The following is a 12,115-nucleotide window of genomic DNA, read 5'->3' as shown; positions in this document are numbered from 1 at the left end:
GGATATAGGATTCACGTTACAGGTAACGTTCATGTCCATTTTCTGTAAAATAAAGTATACTTGTATCTTTAGGTCATTTAGACCCCCAGCTCCAGACAGGGAAAGACAAATTAAGAGGACATGAGTGGAGGTATCTGAAATCTCTGTCCTGAATGAACTAATTACTTATTAAACAGTAAATACAGCTTTCGCCTCTGCCTGGCAGTCCTGAAAGAATACGAGAGCAGGATGCGGGATAAGTAAAGAACTCAGCAGTTAAGAATGAGGCCTGGGGCTTCCCTGGTGGCGTAGTGGTTGAGAGTCTGCCTGCCAATGCAGGGGACACAGGTTCGAGCCCTGGTCTGGGAAGATCCCACATGCCGCGGAGTGACTAGGCCCGTGGGCCACAATTACTGAGCCTGCGCATCTGGAGCCTGTGCTCCGCAACAAGAGAGGCCGCGATAGTGAGAGGCCCGTGCACCGCGATGAGGAGTGGCCCCCACTTGCCGCAACTAGAGAAGGCCCTCGCACAGAAACGAAGACCCAACACAACCATAAATAAATAAATAAATAAGTGGATACATGTATTAAAAAAAAAAAAAGAATGAGGCCTACATTTCACAGAATGACCTCTCAGAACATCAATTTTCCAAACCTAAAAATGATGAGAGACTACAAATGGAAGAACAGACCTCTGATGATCAGTGTGCAGGTACCATGCTTGTTCCCCAGCCAGGCCATTACTTGGCAGTCTCACCTCTAGGGGCAGGTAGGTATGCTTTTGTTCCTGGCCAACTTGCAGGCAGGGCAGGTGGGGATACTTGAGCTGAAGGTTATATTTCTGCTTGAAATACTGTGCCACTGTGCACTCCACAGTCTGTCCACTCTCCAGCTGCAAGGGAAACCTGTTTGGGGGAAGGGAAAGAGGTGTCATAGCCCAGCATTCAGTAATACCTTTCTAGACCTACAACCATGGGAAGCGCCAGACTTGACTTCATCCCTATCCAACCTCTTTGAGCACTCCCACCACTCATGGGAAAGCAGAGGAAATACAGGGCTCCAAGAGTGAAGCCAAAGATTTGAAAGGCAAGTTCCACAATGGTCAGATCATATCCGACTCATCTGTATTTCTAGTGTTGTACATGAAGCCTGACACACAGTAGGCACTCATAGTCCAGCACAGTCTGAGGTGAAGAAGATAGATGGAATCAGTGACAACTTTCCCAAGGGTCTAGCCCAGGATCTCAACTTTCTTTTTCAGGAGGAAGAATAAGTTGAGAGAGATTCTAACATTTATAGAACTGAGAAAGAAGCCAGAGAAAGACACCTGCTCTCTAGTAAACGCCCAAGAAGGAAAGGTGGAGACCAAGAAGGTAAAAATGGTAGGGAGAGTATCAATGGATCTGGGAAGGTTAGGGGAGGGATGCCAAATTCCCACAGCTTATCTTCAAAAACAGGGCTCATCCTCAGGGCCAGGTGTGGGTGCAGAGAAAGTGAACAGAGTATGTTGAAATATCGGCCCTCTTCCACCAACAGTATGGCTTAGCAGCCTTGTCAACTTACGTCTGATGGCTGGCAGGGCGGCGGGTAACATTACACACGCGGTATTTCCTCTTCATCTGTCCACAGTGGGTCACTTCCACCTTCAGGCCTGGGATACACACACTGCTTGTCAGGGTTCGAAAAGGTTGCTCATGTGCCCAGGCTTGGCCTCTCCCCTGAATATATCCCAAGGGGATTTCCTTTTAGGACTAAAGAGAAAGTAGCACTGATTCCCCTCCCCGCCTGGTTGGGTCCTCACCCTTGATCTCCTTGGTGAAGCGCACACGCTGAGAGTCCGTGAGGGGCTTGGGCTGCTCATCTATGTTCCTGATGTCCAGCACCTCACACATGAACTCAATCACTGGCTGCGCCTTGTAGAAGGCAGTGGCTGAGACTGTGGGGACATGGTAGGTACAGCTCAGCTCAGGTTCTGTCTTCCAGAATAAATGGAAGCACTGCTCTTTACACCCTCTTCTTTATAGGGTATTGGGATGGGGGAGGGGTCCCAGGGCTGTAGGGATTAGACTAGGAGTGTGGTTACAGAGCTGGGAGGGATGAGGCTGGGAGTGTGGTCACTGGACTCAGGGTGCCCCTGGCTCCATAGCTCTCCCCACTCACCATCAATGTTGAGCATCATCTTCCACATGGCAGGGCGCACAGACTGGTGAAAGCCGAACCAGACCTCGCGCCCACCCCCCAGCGGGTGGTAGTAGCCCTCAGGCGGTGAGAAGAAGGAGCGGCCCACAGGGGTGTACCTGGCAGGGACAGGCAGAGAACTGGTCCCTCGGGCACAGGCCCCCACCCTGTGAGGCATCCTGGGCACGGAGGAGCCCTGGCCTGGAAGGCAGGACACCAGGGCTTTAATTCCAGCTCTGATCCTTTACTAGTTGTGTGACTGACCTTGTGCAAGTCTCTCCCCTTTTACTGCCCTGCAGGGACAGATGGGGTGAGGTCCAAAGATATCTAAAAGGGACAGGGCCAAAGTTTTAAATCATCTAAATGTATATGCACACTTGCCTGGTATATGGTAGGGCTTCAAAGAATTTTTTATTTGAAAGGCACACGGAGGGACCTTAATATATGCTCATTCCCCTCCTCCTCCCACAGCACTTCTGCCACCACTTGTAGCCCAGATACTAACTACACCCAGTACCTCATGGATGCCAGGTGCCTCATGGCCACATCCAGGGCTTGCACAGACTCCAGGGGAACGGGGATCTGGCCACTAACCAAGGCCTCATGCAGCATGCGCCAGCTCACAATGGCTAGCCACTTGATGGAGACCTTGAAGATTCGATCCTTCCCTTCCCCAGGGATTGTCACCTCGAAGTCAACCTTCAGGAAAGAGAAAGGGGTGAAAGATTGCTGATGCTGTCCCACAGTCCAATATTCCTTGCCTTGCCCCTATTATCCTTCACCCCATAGATTTCCCAAGAATCTGCTTCTTAAGCTGATAGGGACTCACAATGAAAACTTCAGAGTAAATCCAGCCCCTTAGTCTCCAGCCACCTTGGCTCAGTGTATCTGTCCCTCTCAACCACACTTAGTAGGAAGTCCCTTAGGTCTATTTTAAGTCTAATCTCAGTCTGTTTGGACAGGGACAGACATACAGGAGGCTAAATAAACATCAGCACCTACCCATCCCTCACCCTAAAACACACTTTCTCAGCACAAAAGATGAAAGGGATCTCTGGACTGCCAGACTCCAAACAGGCTTAGTTGAGTTCTGTCCCTCCCCAGACCCCTGACACAGGTCCAACGTGACTCCCAACCTTACCCGTTCATTGCCAATGGGCAGTGCTGTGACAGTGTAAATGTTCTTCTTTCCATCATACACGGGCTTGCGATCACCAAAGATCTGAGGCTTGAAATGCTGGACCATGTATTCCACCACTTCCCTGTGGGGAATGGGAAAGGCCAGTGGAAGCTGAAAGACTACCACTTCAAGCTCTTGGAAGTAATTTAAAGTCCAGGCAATGTCCCATCTACTATATTCTGTCCTACCAGCTACTAATCTCTACTCTATAGCAGTGCTTCTCAAGCTTCAACATTCATATGAATCACCGAGAGATCTAAAATGCAGGTTCTGATTCAGCAGATTTAGAGCAAAGTCTGAAATTCTACGTTTCTAACACGCTCCCAGGTGATATTTTTGGTCCTCGGATCACCAAGGCTCCGAAGGACCTAAAAGAGTGGTTGTGAGTGCCTTCTGAGCAGAGGGGGAGGCTGAGGGGAGAAGGGCTTAATCTCAGGGTCTGTGCAGAATTAGGAACAAAATCTAGGCTGCTCCAATCCCCAAGCTGATAATCAAGAAAGGTAGATGGGGAAGAGACCTGAATTGGAATAGGAATAAAGTGTGGAAGACGAACCTCATCTCTTCCAGCTCTCCGAAGTCCTTAGTTCTACCACCCTGTTTTCTCTCCATTATCGTCTCTTTCTTGATTTCACTTCCTGTCCTCTGCTACTTAGATTCCAGAGTATCCAACTAGCCTTCAAAATCCCAGTCCATCCAGCTATCTGAACTCTTTGCTTTCTAAACCAAAGCTCTTGAATACTATTGGATAAAAAGACTCAAACTATACATTGGAAGCAACTGTAAACATATGGTTTTAATGCCAATTAGGCCTCAGTGCTGCCCAGCAATCTTTTTCATATCTCTGATCACTTCCATCCTCACAGATTGTGTCAAACCTTCTCCACTACCCCTCTAACAACAGAATCCATTCCTACCTCAGATCAAAAAACATCTTTAATAATTTTGACAAGAGTAGAACATAGAAGGTAAGGCCACCCTCAAGTTCCCAGACATATAAACAAATACATTTATATACACTTGCCTCTTTTCCTCTTTCTTTCCTCTCACACTTGAAATATCCCTTCCATATATAATTTTTAAACATCTGAAAATATGTTCAACTTCACTCAGTAGAGAAATACAATTTAAAATTAGACCAAGATATAATTCTCTACTTATCAGAATGCCAACAATTAAAAAATCCAATATACTGAATTGGTGCAGATATGGGGGGCTACCTTACTCATGGGAGTATAAATTGGTACAACTTACCTTAAAAAAAACTGGCAACATCTCAAAAATTTTAAATGTATTATGCCAGCAATTCCAGCCTAGGAACTTATCCTACAGATACACGTGTATTTGCGTGCAAAAATGTATCTATATTAATATTCTACACAGTTTCATTTTTGTAGCAAAAGTTTAGACTCAACCTAAGTGTTCCTGAATAGATTCATTAAATAGGTTACAATATATCCATTCAATGGAATATCTATGAAGCTATGCAAAAGAATGAGACAGATATGTAGGTACTGGTATGTATTACTTTCCAAATTATATTGTTCAGTGGAAAAAAACAAGGTGCAGAGCAGTGTACATAAGATTCTGTATTCTGTGTGCTTTAAAAATGTTCTATAAACATATATGCTTGCATATGTATAGAAAAATATCTGGAAGTGTACTCAAGAATGGTAATAATGAATGCATCTGGGGAAAGGGACTAGGAGACAGGAGGCCAAGGTAATACGAGACATTTTTCATTGCTATTCTTCCTGTAATATTAAAATTTTTTTTTACATTGTGCATATATATATATGTCCTCCTGCCTCAGCAAGGACATCCCCCCACTCATTCCTCTCCTCTCTGTCTTGTATCTTTAACCTCTCCTGCACTAGTTCCTTCTCGGTTTATAAACATACCCATGTCTCATTCTTAAAAACATTTCATTTATTCATTTCAACAAATAATGAAATGCAGTAGGCACTATACTTGACCCCTTATAATCTTCTCTAGCCAACATATTCCCTCTCTCCCCATGCTTCACTATCAAGCTATCTAGAAAAAAGCTATCTGTTCTCACTATCCCTACAACATTACCTTCCATTTATTCCTTAACTCACTGTTAGATTTACTAGCCCAACTCCTCTACTGAAACTACTGTGGCAAAAGGTACCAATTGTCTCCTAATAGCCAAATCCAGTGATATTTTTCAACATTTACCTGACTTAGAACCTCTTCCTCAAGAACTTTCTTGAATTTGGTGATATCATCCTCTGCTAGTTTTTCTTTTACCCCTCTGGATTCTCTTTTAAGGCTGTGAGACTCAGGAAAATAAGGACTACTGGACTTAGTGGCTTAAACGTGCATTACTTACCGGTTGACTCTGCGAGGACACTTATCCGGCTTGATATCCACCTCGTAGTGGTAGACGTCAATCTTAGGGATGTCCACTTCAAAGTAGTTGGCCAGGAGCTTGATCGGTTTCCCCACGGTGCCAATGCCAGGCCGGCGAGGTGCCTGGAACACCTGCTGCAGGGGGGGCAGGTAGGCGCCTGCAGCTACAAGACAGAGAGGCTGGTGAGGGCAGAGTCTGGTAATCTCCTTACCACTCTGATCAGAGAAGGCACAAGGCCTCCTAAAACAGGAGCAGCAAAGTGTAGGAAAAGCCTCTTTCCTGCCTACCCAACCCAACTGAGGGCTTCCACTGGCTGAAACAACCCAGGCTCATTTTTTAAAAACTCTTTCCAGTTAGGAAAATTACCCTTGTTGTCTATCTTAAATTCATCAAATGAGTATGTAATAACTTCCTATTACATGTTAAGCAGACGGGCTAAATCTGGCTCTAGTAACAAAACTCTTTCTTCCCTCTACTAGATGAAGACTCCATCAGGTATCTAGCAGACCAAGAAAGCCCTGTTATCTGTCAGCCAGATGCTCACTTCACTCATCACCATCCTGAACACAAAATAGTATCATCTTAATGCTTCTCTGCACTGCAGACAGGAGGAAGACCTAAAGAAGGCCAAGTGCTGGGGCGGGGGGATGGGGGGAGGGCGCGCAAGGAAGAGAGCAGTGTCTGAGAAAAGATTAAGGCAACCGAATGGCTGAGGATGGAGCAGAAAAGGAGAAAAGGCTAAAAGGATAGATTTTGGAGACTAAGGAAAGGAGAGAGGCTGAAACACGGAGCTGGTGAAGAGGCTGGAACTGGAGGTCACAGCCCAAAAATGCTTAAACTGGGAAGGAGGAAAGGCTGGAGTTAGGGGCTGAGACAAAATAGTTGAGAGCCTGGGCAAGAAGCAAGGCTGCAAGTGGGGAGACAATGAAGAAGAAGTTCAAAAGAAGAAAAAGCTAGGGAATGAAGACAGGCTAAATGTAGGAGACTGAGGCAAGAGTAAACTAGAGTAGAGGACTTGGGAAGGAGGGGCAGACATTAGCATGCTGGAGAAGACGAGATTACTGGTTCTGGGAAGAAGAATACAAGATTCTTTCCAGGCCCACAGCTCCTTCTACACAGAGGGCCCAGACACTAGCAGAAGGGGTTTAAGACAGAGGCAGCCCTTGGGAAAGGGCTAGGGCAGGGTCAACTCCCACTACTTTCTCCTCCATTGCCACCAGCCTGATTGCTGCCCCTGGTTTTATTTTCTAGCTTGAGGGGAAAGGGAAGAAAAGAGGAAATTGACTAAGAAAACCCTCTGTCAGCATCCACTATTGTCTTTGCCAGCAGAGGACCAGCCCAGGTGGGAGGAAAGAGGGACAAAACAGCCCAGAACCTCCCATTACCAGAGATCTGCTTTCACAGTTGGCGAGGCTGGGGGGATGGGGCATATCCTCAGCTGGGGGGTCAGGAAGAGGTCAGAACCATTCAAGGGAGGGGCATGCTTTCCAGAGCTAAGCTGCTGTGTCTCCTTCTAACCACCTGTCAAGCCTACCCTACTCCACACAGGGAAACAGACGGGAATGGCGGCCCAGCCTGGGGAGAAAAGGTCTTCAGGATTCAGCTAACCTGGGGAAGTGAAAGCTTAACTACTAGCACCTGACCACATACCCCAGAAAGAGCTGAACAGAAATTATACACAAGCCATAGACAGACATACACATCCAAACACATACTTAGACCTGGACAGTGTACCTTCATACACATACGCCTCACCAGCCTAGACTGTGAGTTCTTCAAAGATACAGACTGTACCTGCCTTGGTCACTGCTGAATCTCCAGTGCCTGGCATATAGGTGTTCAATATACAGATACTAAATGAATTAACAAACAGATCCACAGACACACCACAAAGAACACACAAGCACACACAGCACACAAACACACAAACACCTGCACACTGCTCAGAAACAATTATAAACCCGGCACAGGACAAACATGACCCTAGTGGAAGTAGCTGGTAAGAGATACCCTTTCCCTCCCCAAGTTCTTACATTCCATTCACCTCCTTAGCCTCCCAGGCTGAATAATTGTTAGGAGCCTTGGGAGAAAGACATCCCCTAGAGCTAGGGGCTGGGTAGAAATGATGGGGAATGGGATAGACACTCTAGCCTCAAAGCCTTCTCTTCCCCAGAAACAGGACTACACATCAGACTTAGCCTTAGGCACCCTCCACTCCTAGGAGGCTTTGGAAAAACAGGGAGCCCCCACCCTCCCCTTCATACCCAAACTAGGGAAGGCAAGAGGAAGAGAGAACCTCTCTCCCACTCCACTCCCCTGCAAGCCTTACAGCAGTACCAAGTCCCTCCCCTAACCCCACCCTGCCCCCAGCTTTTAGTCTGAGAAAGGGAGACACTTCCCTTCAGACCCAGACAGGGACAGACGGCCACTTTGTGATGCAGATGAGGGCCCCAGCACAGAGGACAAAGCTTGGGCCTTGGGGGAAAGGGGCGGGGCCCTTCCCTGCAGACAAAAGCAAGGAGGGAGGGGCTATGAAAAGGACACTCCCCCTCCCCCATCCTCAACCAGCCCTGAGAAGGAAAAGTAACAGAGCTGAAAGGCCTGGCTCAGGGATTCCTTCCCTGCAGTTCTGAGGCCCACATACCTCCCAATAAGCTAGACAGCCCACTCAAAAGACAAACTCAAGGCTGGGTTAGCTGTCCGGTAAGCAAAGCGTAAAAGGCCAATCGCTCCAAAAAGAATTTGTCCACACACTGAGTACACACAAATTATTAAATATCCACACATGTGCTTAACCATTTATGTTCACACTGGAATGTGATTCAATTCAAAAAATAAAGACGTACTTGTGTCAGGGCCCAGACATTGGTTGGTTCCACAGATAAATCAGACACCACCTCTACCCTCTGGGAGCTCCCAGTCCAGTATGTGTGCTTGTAACACACCTGAGCACAGAAGGCACACCTGGCCATAAGCCCAGTGAAGCCAGCAACAATACCTTGCTTTGTGTACGTACTGTGTCCTCAAACCTCCAAGAAAATAGTCTGAGCCTAGGAAGGACACAGTTATGGGATCCCTCCACTCACAGCTTCCAGAATGAATTTCAACTACACCTTTTGATGAGGTAAAGCCTGCCCCATTAGGCTACAGCCAACTCCAGATACCAGGCTCTAGTTCCTTCCCTAGAAGCTATAAATATGTAACATGAACCAAAAAAAAGTCAACTTTTTCATCACTCTAGAGACCATTAGGAATTCATCATAATAGATCACTAGCAGTCTGGTATGGGTGCCAGCTCCCAGCAATCCATCTGGACCTCTGTGACCTCTACTACTGTAGTCCCTGGGTTGCTGCAAGTAGTCTCCAGACCAGAAAACCAGGAGAGCTCCTGGAATGGAGAAAGGGGCCTAAGGGAAGGATGAAGTCGTTTTCTAAAGTCAGTTGCTCCCTGCATTCCACCTTAAGGCTTACACAGCCTTTACAAGGTTGTTTTTGTCCTGGGGAAAGCAGTCACTAAGTACTTATAGATCACTGAATGGATGACTCGAATGAGTCGGCAGGAGCTATTTCCTTAAGGAGATTAGATCTGGTATAAAAGACAAAGATGCTTCAACCAGAAATGAAATTCCTGTCCCAAATGGAAATCCTATTCCCACCCCGAGATCAAATGGAAGGAAGTAGTAAGACAAGACCTAAAGGATTCCCAGGTCCAGACTGCTCCTCCCATCAAAAGGGTAAGAGACACGACACAGGAGGTGCCACCACTACACAGCACATCCAGGGACTCTGGTCTTCTTGGGGCACCCTTGCCTCAGTTTCTGCTCTATGCTTACCGCCTTTTCTCCTGATTGTAAATAAGGAGAAGTTAAGGCTATCACCTGGGACACCATAGTGAAGGCTATAAACTTCCCCCTACCCCAAACAACTTATTTGTGACAAAAGGCTAGCTTGACGACCTTGGGTCTAATAACATGGCCCTGACAAGTTTCTGGGGAGTAGAGAGAGGAAAAAGAAAAGATACCCAGTGGGGGACAACAAACATAAAAATATTAAGGTATAGAAAGATTAGGCTGTCGACTCAGGAGACATTCAATACAGAGGTCATTTTCTTTGGATTAAAAGATCCCAACTCTGCTCACTGTTGGACCGTGCAAACGTGCAAACCAGGCAGAAAACCCCTTCTAGGTAAACCTGGTCCTGGCCTTGGCAGCTCAGTAACCAACACATTTTTTAAGGCCTGTCTTCAAGGAAGACCCGTCCATAACCTAATACATTGCTTCCATCCCAGTCTTTCCTCATCCCAGTGGCAGAATAAGGCACTTTAGCAGTTTCCCTCAACCTATTCTTGGCAAATTATGACTGAAGGTTTTCAGGGCCAAGTGCAAGAGCCCCAAGATGGGGAAGGGACCCATTTCCACTTGTACTCTGCCAGCATAACCTAAGAGAGACTGCAGCCCAACACTACGCTCCTTTTTCCAAGCCAACCTGCGGGTCTGGGGGTGGGGGGTTCGGGCGGCCACGCCCCCACCACATCGGGCAACCCGTTCCAGCTGCCACCTCCGCGCATGCTCCGGCGCCTCCGCTCCATCTCCCTAGACTCGGGGGGGGGGGGTGGAATCCCGGGGCTGGATCCCCACCCACTGCCCCCTGACCCTCGCCCCCGCGTCAGGCCCGGCTGGGGCGGAGCTCACAGCCCAGCTCTGGCGCCTTCTCCCAAAAGACATCAGCCCAGCCCAGCCCGACTGAGCCCCCGCCCCCGGCATGCGGCAGCTCTGGGCCCATCTGTGTCGACCCCCTCCTCTCCTGGACACCTGGGGCCCGCCCCCTGCCACCTGCCGGGCCTCTCCCTAGGCCTCCCGGGATCTCCGAGAGTCCTTACGTGCGTTCAGGCCCTTCTCCCAGAGCACTTCCCACCTCCAGGAGTGCATATAGCCTCCTTTGATAAATGGCCCCCGTCTCAGAGCTCCCTTCACAAGGTTTCCCCCGGAACTGCACACAGCCCCCTTCAAACTGGGCCCCCCATCTCATAAGAGCCCCTTTCCTCACTCAGGAAACCTTTCCTCACTCGGAAATCCTGCTCTTCACGCGGGAGTCCCCTAGTCCTTGGAGCATGCACCGTGCCCCTCTGCCGGGGGCCCTTACCTGCTCCCGAGGGTCCCGCTTCCATCCCATATACCCGTGCGGAGGTCAGGCGGCCCGGAGACTGTGGAGTCCAGCGTGAAGGGCCTAGGTACCCTGCACTTTAGCTGCTTGGGCTCCCGGGCCGGGCTCGGCTACCCCCCCAAGCCCGGCCGCTCGCGCCGCCGCCCCCGCAGCCTCCGTTGCAGCCGCCGCCGCGGAGCCTGCAGCAGCTCCCCCAGCTAGCGCCCGGCCAGCTGCCAGTGCGCAGGCGCGACCGCCAGGCCCAGGGGGCGGACGGGAACGAGTCAAACGGGGCGCTCAGACAGCAACAAAGGCCAATGGAGAGGGGCGGGGGCATCGGGGACCGGAGGCAGCGGCCCCTGGCGGTCACCCGTCGCCATGCAGCCCGGCGGGAGGGCTCCGGTAGAGGCGCCGCGGAACCACGCAGTGGCTTAAGTGGAGTGGGGCGGGGCGGGAGGACAACCCCCCGCAGCAGCCTCCGGCCTTGTCTTTCCCCAAACCTGTCCCTCCAAGCCTACACACAGCCTCCCCCCTTCACACAGAGCCACGCGCACATTTCCACCTCATTCCCAGGTCACCCTCACACACTCCGAGAACCCCGTCACCCAGGGGCCCTGCCTCCCACCTCTCCTCCCAATCACCCTCATCCTTCAAGCCTCGGCTGCAAAGCGATTGCCTCCGCGAAGCCTTTCTCCGTCCCTAGTCACTGAACTCACTGACGCCACCCTCTCTTCCAGGCCGACTACCGGGCGCTGAGACCACAGATATGAAAGAGACTGCCTACCCTGGAAGATGTCGCAGTCTCAACTTGAGTGCAGCTACTGAGCTCTACCTGCGGGACCTGGGAAGCACCTGTCTCCACTTTCTCATCTACAGCTCACGCCTGAACTCAGTCAATCCGCTTCTGCCCTCACCACGTCACTTAAAACACTTTTTGTGTCGAAATTCAAAGGATAATTTTCAACTCTTGTTTCTCTGCAGCATCTGACACTTTGCCTCTCCTTCCTTTTTGAGCCTTCTACTTGGCTTCAGCATTTTCTGAGGTCTCCTATTGCCTAAGCCCTTTTCAGCCTTCTTCAAGGGCCTCCCTCTTGCTTTTCATTCATTAAATAACAGTGTTCACCATGGTTTCAAACCCAGCTCTCTTCTCATTCCACTCTCCACTTTTCCCTTAAAGGTCTCATCCATTCTTATGGCTCAACTATCCTTCCAAATCTCTATTTCCAACCATGTCTCAGTCTCATATTTACAAGTGTCTGCTG

At 49.2% G+C, this 12,115-nt stretch overlaps 1 protein-coding gene across 2 annotated transcripts in view; it reads right to left on the bottom strand.

Annotated features, from left to right (window-relative positions):
• LOC132363304 (protein argonaute-1) overlaps positions 1-11,077 on the bottom strand; it is a 30,705-nt gene extending 19,628 nt beyond the window's left edge. For both annotated transcript variants that reach the window (XM_059919051.1, XM_059919061.1), the window contains exons 1-8: positions 10,854-11,077; positions 5,691-5,874; positions 3,299-3,419; positions 2,675-2,856; positions 2,140-2,276; positions 1,781-1,915; positions 1,543-1,630; positions 737-884 (exon numbers count right to left, since the gene is read on the bottom strand). In XM_059919051.1, coding sequence (XP_059775034.1) covers positions 737-884; positions 1,543-1,630; positions 1,781-1,915; positions 2,140-2,276; positions 2,675-2,856; positions 3,299-3,419; positions 5,691-5,874; positions 10,854-10,878 — 1,020 coding nt within the window. In that variant the 5' untranslated portion in view covers positions 10,879-11,077. The remainder of the gene's footprint in view (positions 1-736; positions 885-1,542; positions 1,631-1,780; positions 1,916-2,139; positions 2,277-2,674; positions 2,857-3,298; positions 3,420-5,690; positions 5,875-10,853) is intronic.
• Positions 11,078-12,115: the final 1,038 nt, after the last annotated feature.

Source organism: Balaenoptera ricei, chromosome 1 (assembly GCF_028023285.1).
Source record: "Balaenoptera ricei isolate mBalRic1 chromosome 1, mBalRic1.hap2, whole genome shotgun sequence".
Taxonomy (NCBI): domain Eukaryota; kingdom Metazoa; phylum Chordata; class Mammalia; order Artiodactyla; family Balaenopteridae; genus Balaenoptera; species Balaenoptera ricei.
The sequence above is the reverse complement of the archived record's forward strand: the minus strand, read 5'-3'. Positions and strand labels throughout refer to the sequence as shown.